This window comes from Octodon degus, unplaced genomic scaffold (assembly GCF_000260255.1).
Source record: "Octodon degus isolate 3935 unplaced genomic scaffold, OctDeg1.0 scaffold00026, whole genome shotgun sequence".
Lineage (NCBI taxonomy): Eukaryota > Metazoa > Chordata > Mammalia > Rodentia > Octodontidae > Octodon > Octodon degus.
In genome coordinates this window covers 8,362,855-8,374,828 of record NW_004524602.1, presented here as the reverse complement: position 1 = coordinate 8,374,828, position 11,974 = coordinate 8,362,855, and the positions used below count along the sequence as shown (strand labels likewise).

Here is an 11,974-nt window from a genome sequence, read left to right as displayed (position 1 = left end):
TGTATTGTACAAGATAAGACCATTTTTCTCTCATAGATACCCACTTGTTCCAACCCTATTTATTGAAAAAACTGGTTTCTCCATTTAATTACATTGACACTTTCGTCAAGAACTGATTAACCATGTATGAATATGTTGTTTCTCTTCTTTTTCCATTGACCTGTATATCATGGTAGCCCGATAGAGTCCTCTAACCTTTTGGGAAATCTAATTTGTAACATAATAATCACAGCCAGATTGGTTTATTTCAGGAATACTAAGTTGACTCATCATTCAAAAGTCAATCAGTGTCATTTATTTTTTCACAAACTGAAAAAGAAAAATCATGTAATCATTTCTGTAGATACAGAAAAAGCAGTTGACCAAACTCATCAGTTCTTAAGACTCTCAGCAGGATAGAGAAGGAAACTGCCGTCATGTAACAAAGAGTATTTACAGAAAGGTTACAGTCAGTATTATAATTGTCAAAAATTGGATGCTCCTAAGATTAAGAACAAGGCAATGAGATCTGCTCTCAGCATGGCCTTGGAGATCTTAGCAAGCGCAAAAAGACAAAAACATAATATAGATTCAAAGTGACAAAATATTTTTTATTTTGTAGATGACCTTGTTGAATATGTGAGGAAAAAAATCTCAAAGCATCTCTAAAACAGCCACTAGAACTAAGGTTTGCATGTGTGGAGAATATATGGTCAATAATAAAAATAAATTGCTTTTTTTTTTTTTTTTTAAGGACAACACATTTGGTTTTATTTCAGTCAATCACAACACTTCCTTTTCTAGCTGCTGCAAAGTGCATCTACAATTTTGATTACAGATCCACTTTAAAAAGTTTTCCTGTAACGTGGCAAGCCTTTTTTTAGAGGAATAGCCCCAAATTGTTCCAAAGCAGAAACTTGATTCCAGTAAATGATAGATACATGAAGTTATAGTAAAACACTTAAAGGACAGTCAAAAGTCTTCCAGCAGTTTATTAGAAAGAATGTAGACACTTAAAACAATACCACTGTCATGATTATAAGTTGAGGTTTTTCAGCTAGGGTACAAGCTGAATCAAAAACAAAAAGTCCAATAGTGTATTAACACCTTTTCATTACTGACAGTGCAAATAATCTGCCATTCCTCTGGTGTACCTTTCAGAATTGTTCCACTAAAATTTATTTTTAAAAAAACTTACTTGGCGTTATTGTATATGATTACTTGTCAGTGTTCTAGATGTATCTTAATTAAAACTAGTGAATGCCCTTAACTTAGGTGGTTTTTGAAGCCTATACATTTGGTATTATTTGGCCCTTGAGCTTTTATATCTCTCAGCATGGAGGACGAAGAAAGCTGTACATTGTTGGCTTGGGAGTCTGTACATTTAGACCAGATTTGTATTTGCAGTGTCAGTACGGCAAATGAATGAACTGCATTTTTTTTTAGAAAATGTATTTGGGGGCCAGGGAGATGGCGCAGTAGAATAAGCGCTTCCCTGGCAAGCGCAAGGACCTGAGTTCAATTCCTGGTTCTGCCCCCAAAAAAAAAAAAAAAAAAAAAATTGTATTTGGTGCAGGGTCTCACTACACAGCTCAGACTCATAGTAATCCTCCTGTCAGCCTCCCTAGTGCTGGGATTATAGGAGTGCACCACCACGCCTGGTCTTGTTGGCCAGCTCAGTGTGCCTGGGGACAGGGCTGGCGCAGCATGTGATGCCAGGGACTGAACCCTGGTCCCCGTGCTTGCCTAAGCAGGCACTTAGTCTGCTGAGCTATCTCACCGGCCCTGAATTTTTTTTTTAATTATTTATTTTTATTTATTACATTTATTTATTGTGTGTGTGGCCAGCTCAGCCCACCAGGGGGCGGGGCTGGCTGGCATGTGGTGCTGGGGGATCGAACCGCGGTCCCTGTGCTTTGCCAAGCTTGTTTCAATTCAAGTAGGTGCTTTAGACCACTGAGCCATCTCACCAGCCCCACGGCCCTGAATTTTTAATAGTAATAAATAATTGGAAATTCAAATAAGAATTTACAGTGATAGCCAAAAATATTTAGGTGTACATTGTATAAAGTATGTGCAAGATTTGTATGCTGAAAACTGAAGAATTGCTAAGCAAAATTAAGACTTGAATAAATGGAGAGAGATACCTTATTAATATATCAGAGGACTAGGTGTCATTAATACTGTAGTTCGGCGGGGGGTGGGGGGGTAGCACAGTAGAATAAGCACTTGCCTGGCAAGTGCAAGGGCCTGAGTTCAATCCCTGGTTCGCAAAAAAAAAAAAAAAACACCTGTTCTCTAAATTCACCTTTAACTTTAATCCAAACCAGCCAAAACCTTAGTATGAGCTCTAAAGGTGTCTTTAGAAGATTGATCAGGATTGGGTCTACAGTGGGAAAGAGAGAGTGTTCTATTCTGTGTAATAGAAATTGGCAAGCATTCTAAAATAACTTCAGAAAATTCACTTCAGAGAATGTAAAACTACAAACTACATTCTATCTTGGGTAACAATATCTAATAATTATTAAGTATAATGTGTGTTTTAAAACATTTTACATATATTAACCCTTAGAATATGTGATTAGCTACTATTAATCTATTTACCAGAGTTTAAAACTTAAGATGTAAAGTTAACTGACTTAACTAAAGCTAGTAACACTTCCTGGCTCTCTGTGCTGTTTCTGAACTGTTACCTCAAGTTGCCTTTCCTATTTCAATTTCTTCCCTAATTACCTCTGAGCTTTGGTTTTCTTAAAGCTGTTATTAAGGTCTATGGCATTGCTTTGCTTAAGTGGAAGGTTTTTTTTTAATTTTTAAAAATTTTATTAGTCCATCTTTGCAGTACATAATGATTGCTTTCATGGTGGGGACTCGGTGTGTGTACACAACACATCCTGGTTCTTTTTACTTCCCTTTAAGTGGAAGCTTAGACACCCAGAGTTCAGTGTCAATCACTATTCCCATTGCTGTGTATAAGAGGGATGCCTGCTAGGTGGTTGGTGAAGGCATGCAGAATGCTTAGATATTCATCAGAATTCTTTAGAGAGAAGCAACAGGGCATACAGAGAAAAATAAACAAGATGGGGTTTAATAGGGAATTTGCTCATACACTAATAGAAGCTGAGAAGTCCCAAGAGTGGCATCTGCTAGGGAGAGAACCAGGAAAGCAGGAAGCATAGCTGAGTACAAACCTGGAGGCTGCAGGCCAAGTGATGTCATGGTATAGCTCAGCCTGATGCTGAAGACCTGAGAGCCCTTGGCGCCACTCATGCAAGCCCTGCATTCCAGAGAGAGGCTGGCAAACTGGAGCTGTGATGTCCAAGAGCAGAGGGAGTCCTAGGACTTGGAAGCCAAGCAGGCATTGAAAAGGTGGCTTTCTGCTGTCTGTTCCTTCTTTCTATGCCCCTGAGCTGCTTGGATAGTGCCCATCCCTATGGATAGCGGATCTTCCTCTACTTGGTCCATCAGATCTCCTGTCACTCTTATCCAGAATCACCTCACAGACACACCCAGAGACAGGGCTTTAGTAGCTCCCTGGGTTTCTCTTACTCCAGTCAAAATTCATCATCTGAATGTATATCCCTATAAGAAAGACAACGAAAATTGAGTATATAATAGAAAATGCATACTTTTCATAATTTACATTTTATTTAGCATAGCCTTAGGGTGACTGTATTTTCCAAACAAAAAATCTAGGATTTTGCACCTTTTGAATAGGAAATTCATAAAATATATAAAATTTTTTAAATTTGGAATTTTCAGGCCATGAAGATTTTTTTCATTTGACACCAATTTGTGTCTGTCTTCCATATTCTAATTCATTGGGCAGTTATATAGTAGAATGCTCTAAAGATAGTTTTAATATGTGTCTTAGTTGAAGTCCACTAATTTATGGAAGTAGTTCAAAAAAGCAAAACATTGGGCACCATGTTTTAGTGAAGGCAGGATTCTTCTCACAAATAGTTATCAGCACAGTAGCTATCTATTTTTTTTTAAGATATCTGTTCTGAAATCTCTCTTATCTGAGAACTTTTTCTCTTCTCTCCCTCTCTCTCTCTTTTTTTTTTTTTTAACTGTTACTATCTCTCTAATCAAACCTAGAGCCGGGGAGCTGGCTCAGTGGAATAAGCACTTGCCTGGCAAGCGCAGTGGCCTGAGTTCAATCCCTGATTCCGGAAAAAAAAAAAAAAAAAAATCTAATCAAACCTAGCTGTGCCACAGCCCTGAATTCTGCGGTCCACGTATGTGAACAACCACTTTATCTTGTCCACCACCCTTTCCTGTACAGTCTAGACTTTAAAGTTATTGTAGTCTACTTCCTAAAATTATTAGAATATCACATTTAGGCATTTCCTGTTTTGTGGTTGTTGACTGAAGTTTTCAGAAGTAGGAGCTGATGCCTCAGTATTTCAGCTGAGATATGTAAAGGAATAAAAGAACAACCATGACAAGTAAAGTTGTGCTTCCTTTCCTAAGAGCCAAACTTCAATTTGAACTAAAAAGAGATTATCTAGAGTTGCTTAAGTTTTACTCTAAGTAAAATTAAGCCGAAGGAAAATACTGCCTAACCCAAGATAGCACAACTAATTTATATGTAAATAAATGCAGAGTTCAAGTAATTATGTATGTGATTAAAAAGTAGTAAGAAATAGTACTACAGAAAATATAGCCTGTAGGTGTACAATTCTTTTGCTTTTTTGCTTATTATTGAAAGTATAGGGCTGGTGAGATGGCTCAGTGGTCTAAAGCATCTACTTAGAACAAGCTTAGCAAAGCACAGGGACCGCGGTTCGATCCCCCAGCACCACATGCCAGCCAGCCGCGCCCCCTGGTGGGCTGAGCTGCCCCCCCACTTAAATAAAATTTTTTTAAAAAAAGAAGAAAGTATAAATCACATAATTGGTTTTATCTTTCTGTTCAATTTGGAAATAACTGAGCAAATTGTTTTATTTCCTTTTTGAAACACATTTCCTATTTTCAGCTCTGTCTTTATGTTGCATCAATAATGTACCTTTAGTAAACTTGTTCTAATTTTGTTTTCTCTTCAATGAATTTCAGTTAAAGAGAAATTGACTGCGGATCCAGACAGTGAAATTGCTACAACCAGCCTAAGGGTTTCTCTGCTATGTCCAGTAAGTGTTGCCGCTCCTTGCTTTCAAGAAAGCTTAATGTGTATTTCTTCTTTTGCAGTGTCTGAGAAATAATACAGTTTAATATCAAAATATTCCTATTTATATTTACAAAAAAAGAGAAAACTATCAAAAGATAGGCTTTGGCATCTAAATTCTCTACATTTAGTAAGACTTAAATATTATCTGTGATTAATCACTATCTTTTAAACATGCTGGCCCTGCCCCAGGGGCACGCTGAGATGGCCATTGAGATTGGGCGTGGTGACCCCCTCCTGTAATCCCAGCTCTTGGGAGGCTGAACACAGGTGGATCCTTATGTAATGAGACCCTGTAGACCCTGTACTAAAATACAAAAATAAACAAACTTAGGTGTAAAAATCACAAAACAAGGAATGTTTATAGCCTTGAAGTACTTATAAAATTTTCACCTTAAAAAATGTTATCTTCTAAGGCCAGCCAAATAGCTGGATGGATTAAAGCTCCTACAAGCAGGTGCAGAGGCCAGGGGTTTGATCCCCGTGCACCTGCTGTGCCACCCTGTCCTGGGAGGCGCTGAGATGGCAATTGAGACTGGGCGTGGTGGGGTGTGCCTGTAATCCCAACTCTTTGGAGGCTATAAACAGGCTGATCACTACAAATCCAAGATTTAGTAGTGAGACCCTGAACACCCTGTAGACCCATCCCAAAAATCAAAAGCAAACACATAAAATGATGTTATCTTCTGAATAAAAATCTAGCCATAATTATTTAGTCCTTTTGCCAAAAACAGCTATAAAAACTCATCATTTAGAAACTGTTCTAAGTTGGATGTGGCAGTCTACCCTGGAATCAGTCCCAGCACTCTGGCTGAGGCAGGAGGACCAGCACAAGTTTGAGGACGGCCAGGGAGAGTTATTAGTAAATTCAAGACCAGCCCGACTGCATACTTGCTATAACAGGTATAACTTAAGAATTTTCTTTTTTTCTTTTTTCTCCAAATGCCTTCAGGGCAGGTTTGGCTGGCTTGAGTTGTGGGGATCGAACCACAGCAACCTGAGCCTGACAGCTTTGTTGAAGCAGCCACTCAAAGAACTGAGCTAAGGGGCAGGCCCCCAACAGGTATAACTTGCTGTCAAAAAAAAGAAGGAAAAGAAAGAAAAAAGACAAAGATAAAAAGAACTAGTCTAGTCAGCTGAAATAATTGAAGTCATTGTGTATTGTTTAACCAGAAAAAAAAGTGAAAATCAGCTGCTTTCTAGAATTTATAAAGAACTAAAAAAATATTAGGACCCCAAAATTTAAAGACCCAATCCAGAAATGGGCATCCAAGATGAACACACACTTCTCAGAGGATGAAATTAAAGAAGCGAATAAATATATGAAAAAATGCTCCACATCACTAGCCTTCCGTAAAATGCAAATTAAAACAACAGCCATTTATTTGAAATTAATATATGGTCCCAAGACTTAAAGAAATTGTTAAATCTGTGGAGGATACATTTCAAAAATACATGTTGTTAAGCGTGGCATAGTGGCGCATGCCTGTATTTCTCTGCAGTCCGGGGCCTGAGGCAGAAAGATCACAACTTTGAGCCCAGCCTGGGCAACTTAGCTAGTTTGGGCAGCTTGGTGACTTATGGAGACTTGTCTCATAAAATAAAATTATAAAGGGCTAAGGATAAAGCTCAGCAAAAGGCCTTGGGTTCAGTCCTCAACACCACAAAAAGCAAAACTAAAAAGAAATACTATTCAGGTTTATTTTTCAACTAACTCATTAGGTACACCAAATAGGGATTGTATGTGAATATGTTTTTCCTATGAAAATAAGTGAAAAATAATAGATTGCTCTGACATTTTGATTATCTTTTATTTTTATTTATTTATTTTGCAGAACTGGGGATTGAACTCAGGTCTTTGCTCTTGCCAGGCAAGCACTTATTCTACTGAGCTGTGCCCCTGGCCCTATCTTTTCTTTTATAATTAATTAATTATATTTAAATTAGAAGGAAAGCCCAAAGAATCAAAGACACAACTGCTTCTGATTCATCTGCATTATCAGGCCTGATTTGAAAAGTTTGATATTAAAATCCTACTAACTTCAGATGATGATGTAGTTACTAGATTTTTGCTGGTTTGGTTTGGTTTTGGGTACTGGGGATCAAACCAAGAACTGCCTTCTCATTGAGCTACATACCTGCCCGTTTTTAATTTTTTGAAGCAAGATCTCAGGAAGTTGCTATTGTAGTCAGGGTCTTCAAGGGAAGGGAATTAATACAGGACACATAATTTATAAAATCATTTTATGATAGTCACCAAAAGAGTCAAATGCAAAAAAAGAGTACAGGAGGTCTGTCCACACAGTAGAGACCCAAAGAATGCAGCTGAGGACCTGGATCCCACGGCAGTGACCTACGCAAGTTCACCTGAAAACCTAAAGCCATGGCAATGCCCCCCACTGGTCCAACAGAGGCCTTGTGCCCACAACAATGTCTCATGCGAGTCTTTTTCATGGATCTGTGCTGGCAAGGCCCATAGGTCAGTGGCAGAAGCCAGAAAGTCCACATAAGCCCAGTGAAGGGTCTGCGGCAGCAGGCTGGGGATCTGCCCTGGAGCCAGGAAGCAGTGCTCAAGGTAAGGACCAGAGCTCCCCCACAGAGAACCACAGCCATCCTCAGCGACGAGGACAGCCGAGTTCATATCAGGAAAACCAGTGTGACCAGCTTTTCCAGGAGAATCAACAGCACTCCCATCTTCCTCTCTGGAGCCAAGAAGCGATTCTCAAAGTAAGGATCAGAGCCTCCCCCAAAGTGAACTGCAGCCATCCTGACAAAGAAGTCCTGAGCTCCTCTGACACAACAACTGAAATAATATCAGGAGAACCAGTGCAACACACATCTCCAGGAGAAACAACAGCACCACCTCTTTCTCTCTAGTTCTCCTTTTTATGTTGTTGGCAGCAATCCACAGGTGGGCCCCCTGCGCCCAGCACCACACTGTACAGTTCAGCTGGGTGTTACAAGTTGACCAACTGTGTTGGCAGTCCACCACAGCTGCCTAGGCAGAACTTGAACTTGTGATCCTCCTGCCTCAACCTCTGGAATTGCTGGGGTTATAGACATGTGCCATTGTCCCCAGTTGAAGTTACTGTACTTTTTCTAATAAGCAAATCAAAATTGTCACAAAACATTTATTTTTAAGAAAATTTGTGATTAGAAAATAAGACCAGAACATAAAATTAGTTGCTATATTCTTGAAGAAAGTTGTTTTTTTTTTTTTTTGGGGGGGGGGTTGGGGTTTTTTTTTAATGTATTTAGTACAGGATCTCACTACACAAATCAGACTCATAGTGATCCTCCTGTTTTTAGCCTCCCAAGTGCTGGGATTATAGGCATGTGCCACCATGCCCAGTCTACTTGAAGAAAGTTTAAAGAGGAATCAAATCTTATTTATCTTATATTGTCTTTTATAATTTATTAGACCTTAAACATAATACAAAAAAGTTATTAACTCATGAATTAGTTTATAATGTAGTTTGACATAGCTCTTTTAAAAAAAAAACATTTTCCAGGGGCTGGTGAGATGGCTCAGTGGTCTAAAGCACCTACTTAGAACAAGCTCAGCAAAGCACAGGGACCGCGGTTCAATCCCCCAGCACCACAGGCCAGCCAGGGCTGCCCCCTGGTGGGCTAAGCTGGCCACACACACACACACACACACACAAATAAAATAAAATTAAAATTAAAAAAAAGAATAATTTTTAAAAAAAAAAAACAAAACCTTTTTCCAGACATTGTGGCTCATGCTTGTAATCCCAGCACTTGGGAAACTGAGGCAGGAGGATCCCCATGTGTTTGAGGCCAGCCTAAACTAGCAAGATTCTGTCTTCAGGGCCGGCGAGATAGCTCAGCAGACTAAGCACCTGCTTAGGCGAGTGCAAGGACTGGGGTTTGATCCCTGGCAGATGCCACTCAAGTACACTCAACAGGCCCCTTAGACCAGGTGTGGTGGTGCACGCCTGTAACCCCAGCACTTGGGAGGCTGAAAACAAGAGGATCATTATGTGTCCAAGCTGCGTAGTGAGCCCCTGTACTAAATACATTAAAAGAAATAAAAGACTGTCTCCAAAACAAAACCAAAAAAGACCTTTTTTAGGAGGAGGAATAATCACGTAGGAATTCCAGCTAATTGTAAAACTTCTATAAGTTAACAGGAAAAAAAAATGATGGAATGAATAAAAACCACCACACCAAATATGTATCTTGCACATATTTTCATGTCCTTATAATTTCTTACTCTTTATATGGCCATTCTATTGGTAAGGAAGCTTTTTTTTTTTTTTTTTCGGAACTGGGGATTGAACTCAGGCCCTTGCGCTTGCCAGGGAAACGCTTATTCCACTGAGCCATCTCCCCGGCCCCCAAGGAAGCTGCAGGCTTTATATCCTATTGAAAATTCTTTAACTAATCAAGTAAGTGTTTAGGTAACAGCCAGTATTATAAAGGCAACTAGTGTATTTTTGTTTTGTTTTTAACATGTACAAAATTGGTTCAAAGCCCAGAGAAATAGAATGGGAAGAAGGAAAAGCTTTATGTGTATATATACATGTGCATGTGCATAAACATGCCCTCCTGCGGCTTCCAAATGCTGACTTAGCTGCCCCCCCTTCTGTTGGTTCTCACCTTATGCTGATTGAGAGACTGTGATAAGTTTTAAAACTATGTGAGCTTCATTTTCCATTCAAATCACTGGCAAGTCTTACTTGTCTGCATTTCTTTTTATAACTTTACATTTATGCTAATATGTCTGATATTTATAGCACTTACCATTGGTATGAAGCATTTATTCAAATAAATAAGCACTGCAGTATAAATCTCCTACGTTTCATTTGAGGAACAATTTTGGTATTTCTAGTTAAAGTATTCAGCCCTATACTATTTGAAAATGTTAATTACAGGGGCCGGGGAAATGGCTCAATAGAATGAGCACTTCCCTGGCAAGCACAAGGGCCTGAGTTCTATCCCTGGTTCTGCCAAAAAAAAAAAAAAAAAAAAGTTAATTAAATTTTGCCCCGGCACCTCTTAATTATAGTGAGTCACTTTGAAATTGTTTTTCCTATGTCCCCTCCTCCCCATTTCTCCACAGTTCCAACAGTGTTAGTAGTTCCTTTTCACCTGGGATGTGCTCTGAAAATTCAGATTATAAAATAAAAATTATATGTGTAATCTATAATTATAAAAAGCTTCATGAGCTTATACTTGGCTAAAGAAATAATCCCTTTATAGTTATTCAGGAAGGGTAAGGCTATGTGTTTTAGGTATGTTTTTACTCAAAAATAAAATATTAGCAATGACAGTATGTCTGTATATCACATTTGTAGAATAATAAAGGGGGCTAGTTCCCTTTGAGATATGTACATGTGCTCTCACTGTGCATTTGAATTGGTCTGGTAGTGAGCCCAAAATAAATGAGTCTCTGTTGTTTGTGTGACATTTAGCCAAAGGCAAGGAAAACAATTAAAATTGTTTTAGTTTTTTGAGAATTTCTTGGTTCTGATTTATTAGGAAAAGAGCCAGAGAAATCTTTGAGAATCTGCTTTGTAGGATCTGACCCAGTCCTGTAGCCCAAATACCCATAATTTGGAGTGGGGGGGTGCCCTAGCCTTTTATTTATGAACAGTTATAAAATTGTTCTTAATGCCATACTTCCTAGTTTTTGCAGGAAAAAGGTACATGTTTTATTGTGATTTTTCAGAGTCTTTTTGATATAAGCTGGATTAAACTTCTACCCAAAGTGTTTTATCTTCCAGCATCATCAGTTATAACACTCTTAGGGTAAGAGTAGTGGCACTAGAAACACATTTAATAGTTTTCAAAGAGGTGTTTTCCTTTTTTCTTACAGATAAATGAATTTTTAGTATTATTAGGTTAAGAGAGATAATCCCAGCTTTTTAGTTACCTTCTCATTGATGGGACAAAATACCTTATACCCACAAGTTAAAGGAGGAAAGGTTTATTTTAGTTTACAGTTTGTAAAGGTTTCATCCACACCTGGCTGCTTCCAAGGCAGAGTGGCATGGAATAGGGGTGTTAGAAGAAACAGTTCATGACACGGTAGGCAGGAAGCAGCGAGCCTTTTTGGTTTCTCCCCCTACTCAAGAGGAACGCCCGTTGTTTGGTGCCACTCATGCCCAAGGTGGGTCTTCTCTCAGGAAATCCATTGATTTTACCAGTTAATCACTTTGTTGGCAGCAGTACTCTACTTCCATCTTCACCCAAGGCTCCCAAGACTGGGGGTGGGGTGTTGCGGCCGAAGCTCAGCAGAGCTTCTGCATGGGCTGGGCTCACCAGGTCCCCGCAGCCGTCTGGTGTCCACTTGGGTTCTGCGACTGGCCCCCATCAGGTCTGCCAGGCTTCTGCACCAGTGTTATGCACGGACTGGACTCCCTGGGTCCTGCAGCTGCTGCCCAAGGCAGATGATGTAAATATCCATTGCGTCTTATGACAGGAAAAGGGAAATTTGTAATCGCCAGATGAAGATATTCAAAGCTAAGCCTTTCCTCTGATAGTAAGCTAATGAAAATGAGGATCTGTTTTGTCAGATTGATTGATTTTGAGCCACGGTCTCACTATATAGTTCAGGCTGCCCTTGAACTCAGTGTATAGCAGAGGTTGGCCTCAAACTCTCAGATCCTCCTGCCTCAGCCTCCCAAGTGTTAGGATGGCATGTGTGTATCACCATGCCTGATGTCAGATAAGTTTTTTAAAATTTAGTGATTTTTAAAAAAAAAAATAATATGGGGGGCAAGGGAGGTGGCTCAGTAGAATAAGCGCTTCCCTGGCAAGTGCAAAGACCTGAGTTCAATCCCCAGTTCTGCCAAAAAAAAA

At 39.3% G+C, this 11,974-nt stretch overlaps 2 protein-coding genes across 4 annotated transcripts in view; one reads left to right on the top strand and one right to left on the bottom strand.

Moving 5' to 3' along the window:
- Pias1 (protein inhibitor of activated STAT 1) overlaps window positions 1-11,974 on the top strand; it is a 156,203-nt gene that overhangs the window by 123,387 nt on the left and 20,842 nt on the right. For both annotated transcript variants that reach the window (XM_004628786.3, XM_023712690.1), the window contains exon 8: window positions 5,038-5,111. In XM_004628786.3, the coding sequence (XP_004628843.1) occupies window positions 5,038-5,111 (74 nt within the window). The remainder of the gene's footprint in view (window positions 1-5,037; window positions 5,112-11,974) is intronic.
- Calml4 (calmodulin like 4) overlaps window positions 10,107-11,974 on the bottom strand; it is a 31,496-nt gene continuing 29,628 nt past the window's right edge. For both annotated transcript variants that reach the window (XM_023712692.1, XM_023712694.1), the window contains one exon: window positions 10,107-10,137. The gene's annotated coding sequence lies outside the window, so the exon portion shown is untranslated. The remainder of the gene's footprint in view (window positions 10,138-11,974) is intronic.